General features: G+C 42.5%; 1 protein-coding gene across 1 annotated transcript in view; it reads right to left on the reverse strand.

The window, feature by feature from the left end:
- Positions 1–1991: 1991 nt before the first annotated feature.
- Positions 1992–22392, reverse strand: part of ANKFN1 (ankyrin repeat and fibronectin type III domain containing 1) — a 63838-nt gene continuing 43437 nt past the window's right edge. The window contains exons 13-17 of the mRNA XM_053452715.1: positions 21361–21511; positions 19064–19232; positions 9509–9675; positions 7943–8156; positions 1992–2958 (exon numbers count right to left, since the gene is read on the reverse strand). Of these exons, the coding sequence (XP_053308690.1) occupies positions 2165–2958; positions 7943–8156; positions 9509–9675; positions 19064–19232; positions 21361–21511 (1495 nt within the window). The 3' untranslated portion in view covers positions 1992–2164. The remainder of the gene's footprint in view (positions 2959–7942; positions 8157–9508; positions 9676–19063; positions 19233–21360; positions 21512–22392) is intronic.

Consider the following 22392-nt stretch of genomic DNA (forward strand, 5'->3'; position numbering starts at 1 on the left):
TCCAGGGTTAACAAAACAAACAGAGGCTGACTCCACTGTGGCTGGAATGAGACACTTCAAAAAGAATCGCTAGGATGAGTAGATTGGATAAATAAAAACCTGTCAAAGGATTGTAGATGACAGAGCTACAAACGGGGCCTGATGCCCTGATTGATACCAGGAAAAGGTTCTCTGCCTACCGCTCCTGCCTTACGAGTAGCCGAGACCTGTCATGAAAATCCAGCCCTGGAGTCTACAAAAATTTCAGATGGAAACTGTCTAAAAATAATTAGGGTCATTTGCTACTAAAACGCTGAAGCGTCAAGAGAAAATCACTGAAAGGGACCGGAGAGCTTTAGTACGGTTATCTCGAAGATAATAGGAATAGATTTAAACTTTTGAACCTTTCTCTAAAGTGAAGCGGTCTCGATCATAGAGGAAGAACTGAACTCGGATAGCTCAGTAAATTCAGGAAGATGCCAGCCAGCGCCTCCCTGTTCTCACCATGCCAGCTGCATCTTACGCTGGCGACCAAAGAGTTTTGACTGTCACTTTTGGTGCGTTAGAGAGCCGTTGAAAAGATTGGGTTTTGGGCTACTTCAAATGTTAAGAACCTGTTTGGTTGCACAGTAGGTTAAGATTGAGGCCACTTGTTTGGGGGGGGTACAGCATTGAGTGATTTATGAGTTAAAGTGAAAGCTGTAAGATGATGTGGCACGATGGTCACCAGGGCTGTGTGTGGAGGAGAAAGCTGCTATCAAGCTATTTTATTTGGGCTGTGATATTGGAGAAGGCATGGTCTCTATTGAGTAGAAAACAGCCCAATCTATAAAAAATGAGGCTTCATTTAACTATCTCAGTGTTACTTATTCTAAAGTGATGCATAATGCGTTACTAGATGCTAAAGTGTAGGTGACAAGTGACACCAGCTAGTGTCTTATTTCCAGAAACACCAAACTTTGCTAGTAACGTCTTACAGTCACGATAAGTAAGCAGAACAGCACATTTTTTTTAATTAATAAACAAAGTACGTGTTGCATAGAATTCCATTTAATTGTTAACTTGTTTCCATCCATAAAAAAATAGTTGATTAAGCTACTGGCCCTACAAAAGTGATCCCTTATAGGAAATGCTAAATGTACTAAGCAATCATGAAATTCTATTTTAAGAGCAATATTACAACCAAAAACGTTTTTGGAGCTGTAAACCAGTACCAGGTAGCCATTCACCCGTCGGCTGTTGGGCTAGCTCCGATCACCCTCAGCCATCAAACAGCTTGTCTGATTCTACTGTAAACTGTTAGGTGCTTTAATAAAAGGTCCTAGAGCTCCAAAAAATGGTAAATATTCAAACTCTGGAGAATTTATAATTGTGAAATATTATTTGTAAACAGGTTTACCCTTTGAATGCTGAAGGTCTATGGCGGGTTATTATGTTTTATTGTGTGAAATATGGTTTATGGGTTTTGTTGCGGTATCGGAATAAACTTAGTGTATACCGCTTTTAGAAATTGTAAAACTATACCATGTATCTTTTGTGAAAATACCGTACCTCTTTATGACGCAGTCGCTTGCTTCTTACTGCCGCCCTGTATGTTTCATAATTAAGTATACTAATTTTAAAATGGGAAATCTTAAAACTTTTCGGTAAAACTGGTTCTTTATCGCCGATGAAATGGAAGTGGCTGCCGTTTTGTGCTAATGGAATGAATAGCTACGTGCTTATTCTAACACAGGAATCTCTTCAGCTTTGTGCTTTTGTGTCCTTCCATGTTTAGGAAAACTTTCTACCTAATGCATTTTTGATCGATATTCATTAAATAATACTTGGGATTAGAAACTTGTCAATTCTCAACAGAAGAGAAAGATAAGGAAACATTATTTTTAGGTGTATCCAATGTAACGTGGCAATACGACATTGTGTCCTTAAAATGCTTCCATGCAGACATCAGTAAGGGGATGCAACACATGGTTGTTGTTCATTTAGCCACCATAACACACACTTGGCTTTCTTGCTATGAAGGGCAATATTAACCAAATTGTGTTGATACATTTGATTATGTACAAACAGAATATGATAACACCAGCAGACAAAGCTCTATACAAACACATCAGCATCACGAGAAATGATAAATTAAGGGAGGACCTTGACAGATGGAGAAAGGCATGTAAGATGTTCCTTCTGGTTATAATGTGCTGCTACATACTTCCGACAGCTGTAAGTTGGTCTTATCATCAGAGTCCATGTCTTGCCCAGTTATGAGCTGTATGCTGGGTTCCTTGACAGGTGATCGCGATCCATCTATGTTTAAAGTCCATGTTTTCCTTTCCTTCTCTGCCATGGTTTGCTTGCAAGGCTCAACATAAATCCTGCGCACATTCATTTTCGATTCGTCGTACTTGGTTTTGCCCTCTTCGGGCAGGCTAGAAGCATGAGGTAAAAAAGTGCTTCTTGGGGTATCTACTGGAATGGTTATTTGTTCACCAGAGGTGGAATCTTCATTAAGATCCACTGCTCTAGACATGTGCTGAGTGTAGATTCCTTCAGACAAAGACTGTGACTCGCTGTGGACCCGTAGCCAGCGATGATGCCGAGTGAAGTAGTTGCAGTGTTGATGCTTCCCTGACCTTTTCTTACCTAGGAGGCTAAAGTGCTGCTTTGAGTTAGGGGACTTGTCCATGCTTTTTGAAGGGAAACCCATTACAGAGAGGTTGTCCATGTATCTGGTACAGTACTCCGTATTCGGGTCCAAGGTGGTGCACTCTTCCTTCAAGGTGAAGCAAGGTTTCATGTCGTTCACCTGGAGGACGTCGGGGGCGCTGCCGCTCAGACCAGACAACGCCTGCTGGGATATGTCATTAGAAGACGAATAGACTAAGTCGAGCTCTCTGGGACTCAGAGCATCGCTGGAGTCGTAGTCACTGTCAGTCGGAAGAAACACCTCTGAGCAGCCTTCTTCATCTGAGCATGGCTGGGAATCTGAAAGGAGAAACGTAGCTAGTATCCACAAGCCATCATTATTCTCAAAAGACAGACAATCCCATCTTCTATTACAAGAGAACATATCGTGTTACATTTCAACTGCACAATATGATATTAGTAATATCATCTTTCTTCATCCTCAAAAGTCCCCACTCTTCTCTTTTTCCCTTTTAGCTCCTTTCTCACGCTTTTCCGACCCCCCCATGCCATGACACTACCCAGTTCTCCTTCGCATGCCATGAACCCCTGTTCCCCACTCTGTTTCCAAGGAATGAGAATATTTGCCTGAATCACTATTTGACTTTGAGAAGGTGATTATTTGTTGTAGTTTGCTGGAAAGATCAATGCAAATGTTTGCCTCTGCAGCCATTATTACCCCTGGTCGATCGGGAAACTGTCTGAACTGCCTGTGTGTTTTCCGCTCACAGCCTACCTTCATTGTCATTTAGAAGATATCATAAGTCACAATATAGCCATAGGGCATGACCTACGCCGAGAAGCATGTGGCGTGTCCTGGATACAGAGAATTGTTTGCACACTTCGTTATCTCCTCTATCGTCAGTCCTAGTATTTTGTTAGCAATAGACCCAAGATTTCCTCTTCTGCTGGACTCTGGTATGTATCCTAAACCATTTCTCCTAAACATCAGTGATGGCCAATGTCTTATCCCACAGTGTCATTATATATATATATATATATATATATATAATGCTCCGAGATTCATTGAGGAAGGTCTTGGCACAGGAAGAACCCTTATTTGTTGTTTTGACTTCGTGTGTTTGTTCTTGGGGTCTTCCTGCGGTATCTCTAACAGCGAGGCCAGTATTAATTTCATCAGTAGCACTCAGCACCCTCGCCTCTGGGGAAATGTTCTTTTCAAACTTACGTTTTAATTGCCCACAGCACAAATCTGTACCGTTTAGCGATCAGGCACGGTTCCTTTGTTTTGTCCCCTGATTTTGCCTTTTGAAAGACATCTTTACCCTTTCCATGCTGGAGGAGACTGTGAATTTCAGTGTGTTCTTTTATAAGCGTGTGAGTGTCACGGATAATCTGTCACCCCAGTGTTACTTGAAACACACTTTGTGTATAATTCTCTTTCCTGTCCTGTGCCAATTATATCCGTTAGTGCTTTGGCTTTATTATGAGGGCCGTGCTTTAGGGGAAGATGTTGAGAAACGGTACTTTCTAAATTTTTATATTGCTGCAATATTTAAATGTATGTTTTTAAAATAACGATGGGGATTAATTCAGACATCCAAATATAATTATCATTTTGAGACCAGTATAGACAGACTGAAAAAGGGCATTTCCACTTTTTTTTTTTGTTTTAAAGTGTCCTCAATGAGCTTTTTTTTAATGATTTGTTTTATTGCATCACGATTTATTAGCGCAGCGTGGGAAGACAGTCATACCGTGTCTTATAGCCTCTTAACTCACCGGAAGGCCCTTTTTATTGATGGAAATGTACTGTGATCTATCTGTACTGGGAGAACTGGTGTAAGTTTTAGCTTATTAGGAAACCGACAATATCACAGAAGTGAATTTACTGTAAATATACAAAAATCCAGAGCATAGTACATATATACTGTGAATGTTATGGGTGCATCAGGGCAATGAAACACTGAGGTAAGTAAAAAAACATGGAGTGTAATTGTTACTTAAGGCCAGTATGTTTTGCAGTAAGCAATTTCTCTCCTTCAATGACATTCTGTTAACATAAACCCGTTTTCTAGCGCAAGGCAGAAGCTTGGTTTCAAGCCGCTAAAAGATCCTGCCAGAAAGGGCTATAATGAGTGGTTCCAATGGAGTCGGGCAGGTCAGACCACTTACTCGCACGGTTAGTCTGAGCCTGTTCTGGAACCTATGAAATGATGTAGCCCCTCTAACGTGTTCAGTAACACTGAAAGATGGGCTCCTTAACCTGGCTACCTGTAAAGGTGCTGCTGGCCTGGAAAGTGAATGTGCGTGCATTTTATTCATTCCTCCTTTGTGACTGAGATAGCGGGTAGGAACACACAAACTGTGACAGCATTATCAGCGGTACCCAATACTATACCTGTTATCATACAAATAGGTTTAAACACATTACTCCCCATACGTCGGACCCCTTGGCTCCTTATCATGCATTTCCAGTTAAGCAATTACCGACTGTAATTAATTGTACTTTTTAAGAAAAACACAGATGGCTGCGCGTGTTAGAAATCCGAACAGAATGTAAAATGTACCTTAATTAGAAGCGTTTTCAGCTTAGGTCACTGAAACACACGGGGCTCTCGATGCATGTTTAATTCAATAAGCTCCCGGATCGCTTTGCCAAACAGTGGTTATATTTAGTTCTGTATTAAAAAGGGGTATTTGTCAGATTCCAGCCAATGCTTTCTCCCTTTCAGGACTTAAATGTCTTTAAATACAAGGGTCAGGTGGAACTTGTGCTAGAACACCAGCTCAATATTATTAATGAGAGCGCTCCGTTTTGGGCTGACCAATCATAACTGGATCACATTTAATTTTTTTAAAATATCTGTGAAAAGCCTGAAATATCTCCTTAAAAACAATGTGACTAATTTAGGAAGCACTAGCCGATTGGGAGCCGTCTATACATATCAGATACGTGTCAGATTCGCGTTTTGTGGCTAAATCAACTTAGTTCAAGATGCTTGAATGTAGGTATTCCGGCGTCTTTCACTCATGCTTTATCTTGAGATGTGCGCTCGGGGCCGAAGCTCAGCAATTTTATTTCTTGTGCTCAATAGGCCACACAAGACTGCATGAAAGTATCGCCTGACGAACCGTCAGCTTAACGGTTAAACGGCTTGCACTTCTGATTAGTTGCTGTGTGTTTTTGGCTGTAAAACACATTAATTCAGACCAAAAAAATGTAGAAAATACACCTTTGCATCTATTTATAACTGGAATGATGACTCACGCCGCCAACAGAAGCCTCTTAACCGCAAATACGCAGAGATTCCTAGCAAACTTTTACAGAAAAGAAAAAAAGAAATCCTTCGTAGTCTTGCTTGGTTCTGCTAGAATTCCACAATGATGGGATTGAGTAAACTCTGGTGCAGTATGCAAGGACAGCATTACCCAACCTGAAGGAGCCCACTGTTTCACCTAGACGAAGCCCCCAAGGGACGGCGGTATTTTTAAGCCAGCATGCAGCTGAATAATGTCTCTGTGCACTAATTGCCCAGGACACGAGTGACTACAGGGCCCGCAGCACAGCCACCAAGCCAAGAACCTCCGTTCTTCTGGTTCTAGAGTTCAGGACGATAGAAGCCAAAATCTGTCCTATCTTGTCTAAGTACCGCCTTTTTATTATTATTTAGGAGAGTTAAGTAGAGGTTAAAATCGGCACAGAAATACTTTGTTTTCGCACAAAAAAACATTGCAATGTGATATACTGTAAGAGCAACCAATTAACCGGAGAGGCCTCTGGCACTCATACTGAGTCATTGGATCGCTGAATTGGCTTGTGGCGCTGTGTCGGTGTTCTGCTACCGGGTGCGCCAAGGTGAGGTCACATTAACCTCACAGATCTGTCCCAAAATTATTAAGGCAGATTGCATTGGATTCCAGTGTATGTTGCAGCCAGCGAAAGCTCCCGACAGTCCAAAACCTGATGCGTAAGAACAATGTAATTTGAAGGACTCTATCTCACCAGCTGAGTTAGCATGGCTGGGTCTCAATAACCTTCCTCCTGCATATTCATAAATGTTATCAGCCTTTTTAGAATTAAATAGAGTGGGGGATACCTTACGTGTCCCCGTTCCCTGATATGTAAAACACAGCGGGGGATACCTTACGTGTCCCTACAAGCAATATATCTTAACCCAAATAGCAACCCCCCCCCCAAGATAATTAGCGCAATGTATTTAGAAATTTGGGTCATGATAGTGTTTTTATTTGTATTTTATGTAAATAATATCCGCTACTACAGTTTATTGCCCCCAGGAAAGGGAACTCGCAAACGTTATTGGGGGGGGGGTGTAAAGGAGGCTTATCCTCTTATAAAACCCTAAAAAAACCTCTTTCCTCGACTGTCTAGTTCGAACCTAATTTATGAGAAGCCACAACAAAGAGCTTTCCAATGTGCGCAGACTGCGAGTATCCGAAGACGGCCGGCCGCCTGCCCGCAGATCCGCATCTGTCTGTAAAGGGATTTTAGGAGTGAGTGCCGTGTGCCCCTGGTTAATGGAGATCTGTCTGCCAAACAGAAACCCTTTCAGTAGCCGGAAAAACTACTATTAGTTTATTCTTTTCTTTTTTTTTTCTTTTCGCCGAGAAGCTGAAATGAGTTAAGGTGCCGCGGTGCCTTGCAGACAGCTCGAGGTATAAGGATTACCTATCAGACATATTATTGGCGTATAAAATGTCAGTGCGATTCTCTACGGCCGCTAACAGGATAATAAAGCACTAGAGAGACCCTGTTCTGTGAATAGACCTCCCTTTATCATTCCCGTGTTACCGCACATCATTCCCGATATAAAAGGCTTTACAGTTCATGCAGCTCTGTAGGACAAACTAGAGTTCTCTACGGCTACAAGGCTGATTTAAAGCAGCTTTCTTTCTTTTTCTCGACTACCTGATTTAAAGAAATAGTAATACGTTTGCCACCCGTTTCCCTAAATCTGACATATTTTGCATGTTGCAGCGGTTTCTGAAATCATATTTTGAATTTGATCTGGCAGGTAGGCACCTTCACCCACCGCAGTATATCACGGCCAGAGAGAGCTGTTCTCCAGATCCCTGCCTGTGTTTACTGGTGAAAGGAGCGACTTAGTGGTAAATATGGTGATGCTTTGAAGTGGGAGAACCCATAAATTCTAATGTATACACCAGAGCAGCCCACAAACACTCTCCTATTACTCACCGACCTCCAGTACTAGGCGACGGGAGAAATAAAAGGCGGATGGGCCACGCTTACTAAGCAGTATTCTGTACAGCCCAGGGGCACAGAGCAAAGGCAAAACCTTACCGCTCAGAGGTTTTCTACGGTGCAGTTCTGGTGACGGTGAGGGGGACGGCAGACAATCGAGATGGGACGATGTTGAATTGTTCTTCTTTTGGTTCTGGTCTTCAGAAAGGTCCATAAATCTGGTTATCGGCAAGCCAGCCACTGGCTGTTTATAGCGGGCGTACTGCAGGGCGTCCATGATCCACCTCATTTCACGCCATATTTCATCTGTTTGCTGTCAACACCGAGAACAAGATTATTTAAATATTTGAATGTGACATTTCCGTCCTCTTATCCTCCTGTGCCAGCATGCCTTATGCTTGTCCATGTTATTACATTTTAATGGAATCTGCTGGCATCTTACAAGAAATAATAATAAGTGATAGATTTTTCAGACGGGTGCATCAAGAATGACCTGTTGACACGCTGAATATCCCTGCTATGATTACTGCAACGTAATTCTACACACACATGGATGGGGCAGGTTATAGAACGCATGCTGGTGGTGGGGGGTATTTAGAAGTGGTCTCTCCACCATGACAGCCAATTACTACTTGTAATAAGACCACTTAGGCCTTTTAAACCTGTGCCTACGGTTTCAATCAGCATTCCAGGGGCTAATGCCTTATTTTATCCGTAATTAGATGCTTGTGCTTCCATGGCCGTCCAAACTGAAGTCAAAGAAATAGCACTGCTTAGGAAACATGGGCCAAAAAGCAGTTATGGTTCAGAACACCGTGCTCTTGCTAATCTGCCATTCGTAAACACACGCTTTGTATATATTTTATGGACTAAAAAGAAGAAAATAGATACATTAAAAAACACTATTGGTGTGAGAAAAAAAGTAAAATGTGTATATGTATCAAAACGCATGCAAATGTTTCTATAAATCTACGTTTCGAAGGCTTGCTTTATTTTAATAACTATACGATATTTACATAGCCTTTCCCTGCTCTCTATAATGTGCGGTTTGTGGAGGGACTCTAGCATGGTTTAAGCGTACAATCACACACGTGTTCCTGTGGTTTGTGGTCAGGGCTGAACATCACGATGATTTATTTCTTATAAGGTAAGCTACAGCTGGGCTTTATTATTGTGGAAGCTGAGCTGCACAGATACGCCGTACCTTTAACCAGACAGCACACGCCGGCCTCTAACGCAGTTGGCAGCATGCTGTCCAATCAGGTTGCAGCGAACTAAGAGGCTTTGTCTGTTCAGACAAATCAATACAGAGTTTATAAGACAGATAGAGATTTATAAAAACTACAGCAAAGCTAAGGCTCTGACGGTGTAAGGAATCTTATTATGGTAAAAGTGTTACAATGTAAGGGGGATCGGTAATTGACACATTTGTGTCTTTCAGTCTTTTTGCCCCAGAATTCATTAAGTGACCTGCTGCTAGAGATGTGTAATATTCACTCATATGTAGTAAATGGCGTGTCGTGAGCTCAGCCGGTGCTGCAGAAGAAAGATGGGCAGACTAGTCGGGACCGAATGATTCTTATCTGCCATAAAGCCTGGGGTCAGGGCGCTGAGGCCTAGCGGCTGCTTGCGTTCCCAGGGTGAGCTATGCTGTGACCCTCTTACCTGGATATAGTCCAGAACCTGCTGGTGTCTCTGTTTAGCGGCTCCAACTTCATCGTCCGAGATGGCTTCTCGCAATGCCTGCTGGGAAATTAAGGAGTCCAGCTCTAGTATGGCAGAGAGGCGGCAGTAAAGGCTGATCGATTTCTCTTTGTAGCTGCAAAAGTGAACTGAAATTAGAGAAAAAAGGGGAAAAATGATTGATTAAAATTGCTTCAATTGGTCCATTCTCATGTCTGTCTACACTCCCTACCTTAGCCTGGAACTAGCTTAGCGCACCGACATTTTTCTTTCCCCTGTCTACACTCCGTACCTTGTCTTATTTTTTGGGGGAAATAGCGAGATTGTTGTAAAATCACAATCCCAAATCAGCAGGTTTTTATGCAGCCGACAGAAAAGGTTCCTAATAGCGCCCCCTGCAAATTATATTACTTTATTTTAGTCCTCTGCTTGGGGCGCCTGGCATTTAAATCCCCCCGACACAGCAGGTTATCGGGATAAAGCTAAGCATGCTGTGCATGGATATGCGGTTATTATCTGACATGATATGCGGTTCCAGGGTTGTCGGGACCCCCGTTCTATGCAATAAAAATGCTCTGGAACAGACGTAAAGCCGAGTTATAAACACAATGGGGTTTCAGATGAGACATGTCCAGCGGAAGATGGATGAGCGCACATTAAACGCCCGCAAATATTGCTTTTATTCCGCTGTGACTTCACATAGCAAACAGTTTTTATTATTTTATTTTTTGTGTAAAAACTGGGTATTTTTCTTTGATATGAGCCAAATCACAACAAACCCTTTTAAAAAGAATGTGGGGGTTGGGGAGCTGAAACCTTGTTCATCACTTACACACATTTCAGTGACACTGATTAATGAATCTTCCATTTATCCAACAATCAACACTTATTCTATATAAAAGCTGCGTATGAATAACGCCACAGCCTAAGGAATGGCCCGGGTTAGTAAAGAAATCTATTTTGAAGTAACTCTTGGATCTTTTATAACTCAAGTAACCTCGATGAGAGAATAAATAAACTGCAATCAATTCCAAAAGAAACTGTCTAGTCCGTTCACGTTACAAAGTCGCCTGGTGGGAAGTTCTGCGGGTGCTTTAGTCACGTAGTTGGGGGGATTACTAAAAGTGCTCTGCTGAACATATCGCTTTTATACCGAAATACAGCACTTTTGACGCCATCTTCATTAACTTTCAATGTTCGAAGCCAACGTGGCACTGTTTGGTCGAATGTGTTTGTTGCCATTGCAGCAGAAAAACCTTAACATGTGTTTGAAGTGTTGGAATAACAATTTAGGTTTCTTTGCTTAACACGCCGGAGCACTCTGTTTCTTTTCAGTAAAGTGGGTATTGAACTGGCGGGTGCTGGGGGTTTATCGGGGCAGTCGGACTTGAAGTGGTCACGGGTGGAATTTCGTGAACGCACAACCTGATAAAGCCCCACTCCCATGGAGTAAGACTGTCTACTTGGTTCACTCAGTGTCAGTGGCTCTCAGGACTTTCCAGGGTTTTCCGAGTTATGATTACACTCCCTTGGCCTTAAATGAATTCCCTCCTTCTATCTCATGCCAGGTCGTTGCATGTGAGCCAGGCTTATTTTTGTTCCCCTAATTCTCTCGGTTGTTTTTGCTAAACCATCAGGATAATGCACGGTCTAGAGCCAGCTATGACTCCATCGTTCCTGCTCCAATACGCCCACATCTTGCCCGTCACAGTATCTCCCTGGAGAAGGCATTTGTTCCTTGGCGCGGAGCGTTTCTTCTGTTTTGGGGAAACATGTACTTATTGGGTCAACAATCAGACTTTACTCCTATCTCCAGAATGATGCAGAATGTAGCTACAAGGCCACCTGATTCCTAATTCCTTAGGAGCAGAATATCTTGTGTCTGATTTAATTTGCGCATGTAAGTGGAATTAATATTTCCAAACAGCTTTGCTGCCCACACATACCTCTAGCAGGTCAAATGTGGACAGGAACATAAACATCATAAAAAAAATCTTAAAAAACAGGTGTTTTAGAGGTTGTAGACTAAACAAAATAAGCTTATCGCTCCATGAATCCGTATAACTCACTTGCTTCCAATAATAGGCGAACATCTCATAGATCTCCAGATTATAGAGTGAATGTGAGAGAGCGTTCGCTCAATTGCTTAGAAATCATCAGTACAAGAAATCTACGTTTAGGAAATCCTGCCATGCCAGTTGGTCAAATCAAATTGAATTAGTGCTATATCTCTGAGCTTGAAGGGCAGGTACCCTCGGGGTACCACAGGGGTTGACATTGATCTACTAGAACCCTGGTGTTCTCTGTAAATGCGCACCACAGAGTTCTTATGGTTTCCTTTATTCTACTCTAAAAGTGACACATTTTATTATTATTTCTAGAAATGAAAGGGACAGTCTTATGTCACTGACACCCCTCCTATAGAAGAATGCATATGTGAGATCAGCCAGCAGGGGGAGCAGTGGGAGAGCCCAGCAGGGTTTATTATTATTTTATTAATGTTATTAAACAATAATAATAATAATATAATAATAATAATAATAGACAGCAAAGTACGCATTTTAAATGGGGCAGTTAACACACCTAACATATAATATATAGATACACAGGTGTATCAGGAGTTGAGATCCCAGCCCGTCTAGCCTTAGCTTCTTTCAGAATGCAAAATAAAAATAAAGCACCAGCCATGCTCCAAAATCTTACTACTTCCGTGATCTGCCATTTTTTGCCATTGATTGGCTGCTTGAAGTAGCCAATCAGTGGCAGGAAAGTGCTCCCATTAAAATCAAAAGGAAGGCTTTACACATGCGCACTGGGGTCTAAGAGCTGACTGGAGGTTAGCACATCATGTGCAGTGAGATGCATTCTAGTGAATGCGTCTCCTTCGGGGCATTATTTGGGGGCGAGGGAAGGACCAAATGCATTTTGCATGGACAGCACAAACATTTAAGTTCACATGATGGCCGGAGTGCCCCTCAAACATTTTATAAGCTCAGTTCCCCGACACTCAATTAGCACGCCCTTCACGGTGTCTTTTAATGGCGTTATCCGATTTGTACCAGGTCATGTATTGGCCGGCCCGGTGGCAAGCGACCCATGTGATGAAAAGCCTGCTGAACTTCTTAGCTTTGTTCCGATACGTGTAACACTGTAAATATTGCTGCCTCAATGTTAATGCATTTTTCTGCCCGTTCGCTTGATTTATGGGGCGTAATATGATTGATTAATTAGATGTGTATTTTTCCATGTTTGGAATGTTAGAAATTGATGAATGTTTTTATAGGCTGTTTTACTCTCGATGAAGAGATCAGACTTTTAATGAAAAAAGTTTAAGACTGCACCCTTTTTCATGCAATAATAATGATGTTTATTTTGGCACAGAGGCTTGGTACCATGTTAGACCGCTGAAAGAACAATTCATTTAGGAGACAAGGCTTTCACAGGGCCCACGGAGGAGAACTTAACTCATTGTGCCATCCTTTAAAGCCTTGAATAAAAAATCTATACTCGTTAACCATTTAAGAAAATATTTAGGGGTCTGAGCTGCGGGCTTGTGATTAGACGGTAATTCTGTAACAGTTGCCGGCTGAGCATGTTGGTGATGACCTTGCAGCCGGCACTAAGTGACATTAAAGGAAGGCTAGGAAGCCTTTTTAGCAGTTTGCGGAAAGTCAACTGACTTTTGGACCAAATATGAGTATCTACAGTTATCAAAGGTATAAGTAGCCTTTAACCCACTGACTTCCAAACAAATGTAAATTATGGGGATCAGTCTTTTAATAATGTGACAGCATAGCAGCCGCGTGTAGCTGCAGAGAGCCTAATTTTTAGAGCCCGTAGATGCTCGAAAGAACAAAAGGTCCCAGTATGGAGCCAACGGGGGCAAATTCAGCACAACTGCCAGCAATTACATCTAAAAGGATGGCAAATCAATAAAAAGAATCCCTCGTGTCTTCTGCCAGCAGACCTCACATTGGAAAGGCCAAAGATAATGAGCGGCTGCGTGCGAAGCTGTAAGAGGGAAACGTTCTGGCTGCGGAAGGGTCGTGTGAACGTTTTATAATAGATATCATTGGAAATGTTATCATCCTCGGCCTCTCTGCTTCGCATTGTATAATCCTGTCTGGCATCAAACATACAGTAGATTGGATGAAATTTATGCCCTGAAGGCGGAAAGAGTACAAATTGTCTACAAATGGTCTGCACCTCAGGAGTTTATCAAATGGAGTTGCCGTGGAAACTAGCCATTTTGGCAACAGGGCAGTTTGTGTGCAACAAAAGGTCAAATGTGGCAGGGAAAAAAAACATTATTGACAGCCCTTGAATAGTTTGCTCAAAATTAACTATTCAGAATATTGTTAAACCCTGTGTCGATTATCATCCATTTACTTTATGCTTTATGCGCTTGGATCTCCAGCGACAGATACAAGTTCCCTGAATTAACCCTTAACAAGGTACTGCTATGTTCTGGATTCGAGACCTCTCTGTGAACTCTCATTGAGTGCCGTTCTGGCCTTATCAGCAGGAGAACCAATTTCTAGTCGTTTGTCCTGTGAGCGGCAGGGGAGAGCGTCCATGTTTACAAAGTGATTATTTAAACATGTCACTGCCATTAGTACACTTTGGCCCGGAGCTGGATAACCCCATATACCTGTCCCTGCCACTAATGCACTTGGATCTTACAAGAGATTGACCTCTTGAACATGTCGCTGTTATCCATGCATTTTGGACCTAGGCAGGCCTGACCCCCTTAACCCCTTCACGGTCAGGGTGGTTTTACCCTAGTATTATGGTATTTTTGCCCTGTTTATTCAGCCTTCATGTAAATAAACCTGTGACCCCAGTGTTAAGCCACTGGTCGCAACTTCAAAATGCAGCCAATCCGACTTCCTCGCTGAGGACAACTGTCTGTTTCTAAAAAATTACTATTGTGTTATTCTCTTCGATTTAGACACTGAAACACAGCTACCTGTAGCATTAAGGCTACTTTATAGAACTTCGACACTAAATTAATTTCCACCATGTCACAGCAATTGTTCAGAGTGCATTCGGCACACAGCGGACTTTATCTTTTAAAGCGTCACTGAAGACTAAGACTAAGATAGATTGTAAGCTCACTAGGGCAGGACCCTCTTCTCTGTATCAGTACGTGTTAAACGTTTTGTGTTAGTTTTCACCTCTTTGGGACAGCGCTACAGAACCTGCAAGCGCTCACTACATAAAATGCCATCTTTGGGGTTCATCCACCTCACATCTTCTTTCCTTTCAAACATGGAAACTTGTTCTACGTCAGAAACGCCTCTCCTGGTCTGAAATCTAACTTAAACCTCAATCCCCATTTCATCCTGTCTCGAAACAGGTCCTACTAATTGGATTACTTCAGACCTACCTGCAACACTCACGTTACCAACTTAACATATTAGCCCCAGGGAAGATGTTTAAAAACGGTTAAGCGGAGATATTCTGTCTCTGAGAGGCCTGAGAAGTGACTGCTTCATACTGACCCGGTTCTCTCCTACGTTTTGCACCAGCTTTATCATATTAAAATTGTATACAGCGAGCAGCCGATCGAGGTGCGCGATGGGAAAGTGTTTATGCCAAGTTTGCCGTATTATGAAACAAACAATAAAGGGATAACAAAAATCCCAAAACATGTTTGATATATTGTTGCTCTTAATAACAGTGAGAAAGACCAAACATAAAATCATTTCTAATTCCAAATGGACAAAGCCAAAGAAAAAAAGAAAACAAAAAACCTCCATAGAGTAGCGGTCACCGACGCGTTCCGTCCATATTGTCGGAATTGCCGTAAGCTTATCTCAGCCTTCAGCTCGCTTGCACCATGAACAGCTGACAGGAGACATCACCTATAGTGCGTTCTAAGCAAGGAACAAACAGTTATCTGTCACCTCGATGGCAGCTGCGTTCATACAACATCAGAGCGCTATCACGCCGACCAATAATTCCAAACAAAGGCCCAATCAGGAGGTGTACGGTGTGCTCGGCCCCGCAGAGAGACAGCGCGTCTAGACTTTTTTAAGTGTATTTATTTTTAAATAAGGCATGAGAAATTCCTCATGCTATTACCTTCTTCAGGCTCATTCTAAAAATGATACCCGGCTGCTGGTTTAGCGCAGTCAGCGCGTGACGTGATTTACATCGTTGTGGGCAGAAAGTAAATGCTGCAGCACGGAGCGGCTGGAAAGGGGTTAAGGGCTGCAGGCATTGGAAAATTGTTATGTTTGTACAGTGCTGTGGCATATGATGGTGCTATATAAAAGATCTGCATACAGATCTATTTAAATCCATTTTATTGAATGTGTGCTAAGGGGCTGTATCTAGGTCGGTGAGATGTTGGGGGACGCGTGGCGTGTAGGTAGCGGCCCGGATCACGTTTGTACATGCACAGATCCAGTTAGCCAAGGAGCAGCTGCTTCCGTGGGACAGAAACGTATTTACACGCAGTCCGGCCCGTCGCAGGAGCACAGAGCTCCAGTGTATGTTCAGGCCTGAAAGGCTAGCTGTTCCCTCAATGCCAGAATTACCACCAAACGTGTCTCTTTTTGGTGCTTAATCTGAATTTTTTCACCCCGTTCACCCTCGCAGACAAACCTCAGGATTCAGCCTCATAACGCAAGCAAAAGCTGCATTCTCCGTGTTCTGCATTTTCTAAGAAATGTCTATCTTTACATCACAGGGCTGTAAGCTCGGCCCCGCCATTACATTATACATATGGGCTGTTTCAAACAGCAATTCTGCTGCTAAGTGGTCTTTTCACCATAGCAACCAATTACATACTTCTGCAGAGGGGGCCATTTCCACGGTTTCTATGGTGAGAAGACCGCATTTCAAACTTTGCACCAAAATTGCTTTCTATAAATAACCTGAATTGAGCAGACGGTGCCCGGTTTCTGGGCAAGTACTAAGTAACTCTTCATGGTAATATAAAAGTAAAACATATGACTGGTGGGTAATATGTCGGAACACCTAGGGTTAACCATTTGAATGCTTTGTACATGATGGATAAGAGACTAAGTTATGATGTCATTATGATTTGTGTATGTCCTTTCCAATTTGGGTAATGTTTAGAGAGGATGGTGTGGTCTGGGGTCAGCCTGGGGAAGAAGCTGCTTTCTCCATAAATTGCATCACTTTGGCTCGGAAGCCGGCTGAGACAGTCCGCTCGCGGGGCGGCACACTGCATGTTCTTCTAAATTAAAAGTTTAATTAAAACGAATTAAGTTGGAAAAATAAAAAACGTGAGATCATCTCATGAAACATTTTTGCACGCAATTTAGAGTCTGGAAGGGTTGTTTTGACTAATTTTATTTATGCTCATTGTTAATCCTTAAGTTAACTCTTTCAGTGCCAAAGAAAAGCCAGGCAGCCGTGCGAGAGCAGGGCAGGTGCACAAAGCGTTTGTGCGGTGATGTGTTTGCGGTGCGCTCTGCGCTGTGGGTTGCCGATAGCAATTTATGGCATTAGTTAAGTCACAAAGTGTTTTATTTGCACAGGCTAATTTACAATCATTTGCTGATTTTTATTGTACTATTTGTCTCTGTGATACATATATGGAGAAGCATACAAGCTATAAGAATATTAATGAAATACGTGATGGGCTGTGTGCCCCCATATGGACAGGCATATAAATCCCTGCCCTCATACAAACTTCAACATTTGTAATTGAGATTTTCGCTTTCAGTTAAGTGATAAGAATGGTAATGCTGTAGGTCGAGTGCCAAACGCAGCTTCCATGTGCATACCAGTGATTGAATAGTTAAAAGGATAACCCGTAGTGCTGAACCTATATATGAACAATAAATGTATATGTGTCATTGATAAAGGCCATACAGCCTTGAATGCTGTGTTAAAGTAGTTTAATATGCATTTATTACTGTGTTAAAGAATAGACCTAAACATCCGTGCTGCAAATAGCTGGGGTGCCGGGAAGGACGGCAGATGCAGTGAAGGGATCTGATAATGCCACCCATAAATTTCACTCAAATGCATATAATGGCTGAAGCTTCAACTTCAAGGTGCACTAAGAACAAGAAGGGCTGACCCCCCAAAAAAGAACCTGTGGGTTGTTAGAATCTGCAGACCAGAGAGAGCAGTCGTTCTAATCAGGATGGAAAAGGATGCTGTGAGCTTCCTCTGCCCTGGTTACCCCTCGGTGACCCTGCTTTCCTCGGCTACCGCTCCTAAATCTGCCAGTATAAGGAGCTCACGTACACCTCCCCAATTACGGGGGCAGGGGATGCCTTGCAGTATAATAAGTCACTCCACTTGGTATATGTAAGGGTTAACATCTCCTGACGCAGCGCAGGGAAATGCAGACAAGCCGCTCCCAATCAATGTCTCGGGCAGAAGTAATATTACCCCATGTTATTGCACTGCTGGGCAGGTCAGGCAGCCTGTGTGTGACATATCACACGGGGGATACAATTCCCGGTTCCATCCTGGCTGGCTCCATCCGCCTCCAGGCACGTCACCTTATCTTCCTTCAGCAGTCTCCAGCGAGCCTCCGACTAGAATGCAACATGCCAGACTATGCACACGCGGCGCACATCTCCAACCTTTATACAGAAAATGTGACTAAACTCCCCCGAGGCTGCCACTGGGGCAAAAAAAATGTCTTTCGACATTGATGAATTAAATGAAAAGCTCACTACATCTGCTATGTTACACACACACACACACATCACTTTAGTCAAAGAGGCACTACAGCAGCTCCTACTTGCGCCTATTCACACATTAACCCATTGTCATGGAAATAGAGGATTGCATTCCCCATTGGGGCATGTGGTACCTTTCATGATGCATTAAGTCTGACGCATTTCACCTGCATTCAATTACCAACCAGATCTTTTATTTTAAGATCTTTTTTGGTCTGTACATTTACATAAGAGAAACATAACATTTGGTGGTAGATCGGCCTCATACAGCACCCATCTAGCCTGCCTCCTTTTTTACTGCTGTAAAAATAAATCATCGGTCTTGTCTTAGATTCAGGAAACACTATATGACCCAAAGTATGTGGACACCTGACTATCAGAGCTATATGAGCTTGTTGGACATTTCAAATCCACGGGTATTCATATGGAGTGACCGCCTCCCTTTGTGGGTATAACAGCCTCAATTTTAAGGCAAGACTGGAGGCTTCAAATATTTACCTTCTTTCTTTATTAAAATTCCAATTATGTGACATCAAGACTAGAATACTTTATACATTCTTATTGGGAGGCTTTCCACAAGATTTTTGGAGTGTATCTGTGGCAATTTGTGCCTTAATCAGTTTTTGCTGTCCTCTCAGATTCAGGAGCCATATGCCTATCCTTCACTCCATTAGCCATTACCACTTCTCAGTGGAGGTCGTTCTATTTATCTACCAACATCCTGAAACAGTAAAACCTCCTTAAGTTGATTAACCATCTATTTCAAATCAAAAGAAAGATGGAGATGTTTGCCCCAGCACTGGGACAGATGGTAGATTATGTAATGGAGAAGCTGCGTAGGTAGGTATGGAAGCAGGCGTACCTAGCTCGAACATCTGAAGGGGGAGGTGAAGGAATCCTGAGTGTGGGGTGTAAGGATTACTCTGTCCTGGGGCACTGCAGACAACATCAGAGGCAGGGAGCAGTAGAAGAAAGGAGACGTTGTGGCCGAGCTCCAGCACCTCCTGTGTGTACAGGCGGAAGTGGTTGGCCTGTAGAGGGACACACAGAGTGTTAGAATACAACACAATCATCATCACAAAACAAACCCAACACAAGTCTCTTAACAGCCGAGGTAAAACAGTGGAGGTTTGTATCGAGCTGTTCTGGTGTTGTAACCGTGGGAACCAATTGAATCGCCAACATTCTGAGACTAATGTTGGCTCAGGGGACAAATAAATATGGCTGTATTTGAAATAATTGGATTGTTTGCCCACCGCGTGGTGTGTTTGTAAGTGTTGTACAGATACTGAACAGAGACTACTTAGCTGCATATGGAGACATTGGGGAATAGCAATGATGGAAATGGTCTTAGCAACCATTGGTATGTTCTCGTTGATAACATTCTATAATCACCTTGTACATAACCTCCATTGCATCTTGAATCCTGTTTACTTTTACCACATTTCGGACCATGCTTTGTGCTCTGCGTGGGGTCCGACACTAACCATCAAAGGGAAATTACAACCTGTGAGTTACAGGAAGCAGCATGCGTTTGTATCCTGCTTCGTATCCTTTAGTTTGTAGTGTGTTGTATCAATAGCCTTAAGTGGAAAAGTATAAAAGTCTCTTATCAAGTCTGCTTGAGTAGCCTTACACATGAAACAATGTTGTGCCAACCTGCGCAGTTTCTTTGGACTCCTCCTAATCACCCATTAAAGTTGAGTCTCCCTGATAGTCTTGGTTATTTCTTGAGGAAGCACAGTGCCTTTTACTGAAGTCTATGCAGGGTACGCCGGCACAGCCTCCGTAGTGTAACCAGCCCATTATTTGGCGGCTTGATTGCCCGAGGGTGCGATCTGCCCCCCAGTTCTGTACCAAGGGGACTGCGGCCCGATGCTGGGACACGTCACTACTTGTGTACTGTCTTAAGAAAGACATTATTATAAAGAAGACAAGCATGTTTGTATATCTTTCCAGTTGTGAACATGAGCATGTATTTGGGACCGGGGGATTCTTCCCCGCGCTAAACTACTATTCGTCGTAACGAAACAGGGGAGGATTATAATTTGCTTGGCCAAAGACCCGCGGCGACATGAATCACTAACACAGTAACCTGCCTCGCAAACCATAATAAAAATATTTCATTTTGATAAATACATACACTCACAGCGCCTCTATTTACTCAAATGCCGCTTTCTGTAGGTGCCACGTGTTTTTATTAGGAGACTTTCCTGACACTTTTCAAACTCGGCCAGATTAATGGCCACCTTTGTGTATACAATATGGTCACATTCAGCTCCGGGGCTCAGCTTGTGTCCGACTTATAGATTTCACGTTGCTTTTCATAAAATCAGTTTTATGGCCAACAAAATGAAATGTGAACTCCGTGCGGGGAACCCTGGCCGCGTTACTGCGCTCACACTTTATCATCACGTTTCCATGAGAAGCTCAGACCACCCAAATTCACTTTTTATGCATTTATTTTTTTGCTTCAAGGCTGACATTTAAAACCGGCCAAAAGGATTACGCCTTGGCACTTAAAAAGTTAAAAGTCACATGACTGCAATTAGTAATGAGCTCCATACACTATAACTTTTAAGAACAAACGCTGGTGCAACGTTCTTAATGTTGAACAGTCACCACGGCGATTGCGCAGCATTAACAACCTTCCGCCAGCATTATTCTTTTTATAATCCTGCCCTAGGAAATCTATGGAACGTTTGAGGCGAATGTATTTATTATGTGAATCATAGAAATTCTTGGGCAAGTTTCAGGTCCTCCGTAACCTTGTCAGACATTGTAAGCTACAGTTTAATTAAAGAAGCCTTGGAAGTTTGGGTTTGGTTACTCTCAACAGACCTTGTCTTAGAGGCTGGACTCGGAAGGCAACCTCAGTTGTTGCCATGCCTTCTGAACATGGTTCCAAACAGCATTTGTTGTCCAACCTCAAACACCTTGTTTAGTATGAATAACGTGACCGTCACAAGTCTCTTAGTTCCTGCAATCTAGCAGCTTGGTGACAATGTGAATAGAACTTCGTCAGAGCTTAACATTAGAAGATAAATCCTGGAATTCTGTCAGTGATAAAAATGTTGTGTTGGAACTTGACTGCAAACGTTTCACCGGATGCTTTCCACTCATGTCCTAGTAGAAGCTTATGGGGATGGAACCTGGTACCTGGTGAAGAGGTAGATTGATCAGTTTCAGTAGGGCTTTAACTGCTGCCTGGAGATCGCATAGTAACTGATGGGTGTGTTGGTCTAGAGAGAGCTCCATGCTGTCCACAGACTCCGACACGGAGAGGGTTTGAATCCATTCCCATTCATCTCTGCACATGTAAAATAATTGAAAAGGAAGAGTCATATGAAGTCATATAAAGAATAATCACTGCAGTTTTTCAGACATGAGTCCCGACGCTATATGCGGTCAGTGGGGATCTTGTAGTAGTTTTTACCGCTGGGTGTTTTTGCTGGTTCCTGGGGTGCAGGTTAAGTAATTCCTAGCATGTTAATTACATCTCAGCCTCTATTATGATATTTTTTCCACTGATGTTTTAATCACATAAAAGCGCACAAACACTTAAGTTTCTATGGCAACAGCTTTTTGGTGTGTTGTTGACAAGTGTTCCCAGCAAAAATCCTGAAGTAATTTCAATAAATGTAATTTTCATTCGAGAGATTGGGTGGAACAGCCCCTTTCATATTATTTTAATTAGTGGGACTTCTGTCTCTTTCAATAAAACAAAAGTGTGCAAAAAATATGGAGACTTTTCCTTTCATTTGGATTTGACGGCTTGGGAACAAAAAACCTGACATGGAAGGGTGGTATCTGACACCTACAGAAAATGGCCCCAACAAAAGTTTGCATTGTGATGAAATTCATCGGGGAGTGATGGCCTCCCACAAATGGGAAGAGTCCTCACCCTTTGAGGTTATTGTAGACAAGATCACTACAAACTGTGTTATTCTAAGCAGCTTATTCATTTACTTATCTAACGCTGGTGTCTGCGCGGATTAACCGTAGTGAGTAATGATGAATCAAGTGATATTACATCATCAGAGGAAAAAATAACACTGTTTAATGAATGTATCACTGTGCATCAAGGCACAGATTAGACTCTGATGGAAAAGCGAAAGACCCCATTGCAATTTACTCTTCCAGAACTAGACTTGAGGATTGTATTGCGCCTTGGTACTGGACTGAGTTTTT

The sequence above is a fragment of the Spea bombifrons genome, chromosome 13 (genome assembly GCF_027358695.1).
Source record: "Spea bombifrons isolate aSpeBom1 chromosome 13, aSpeBom1.2.pri, whole genome shotgun sequence".
In the NCBI taxonomy this organism is placed as follows: Eukaryota; Metazoa; Chordata; class Amphibia; order Anura; family Pelobatidae; genus Spea; species Spea bombifrons.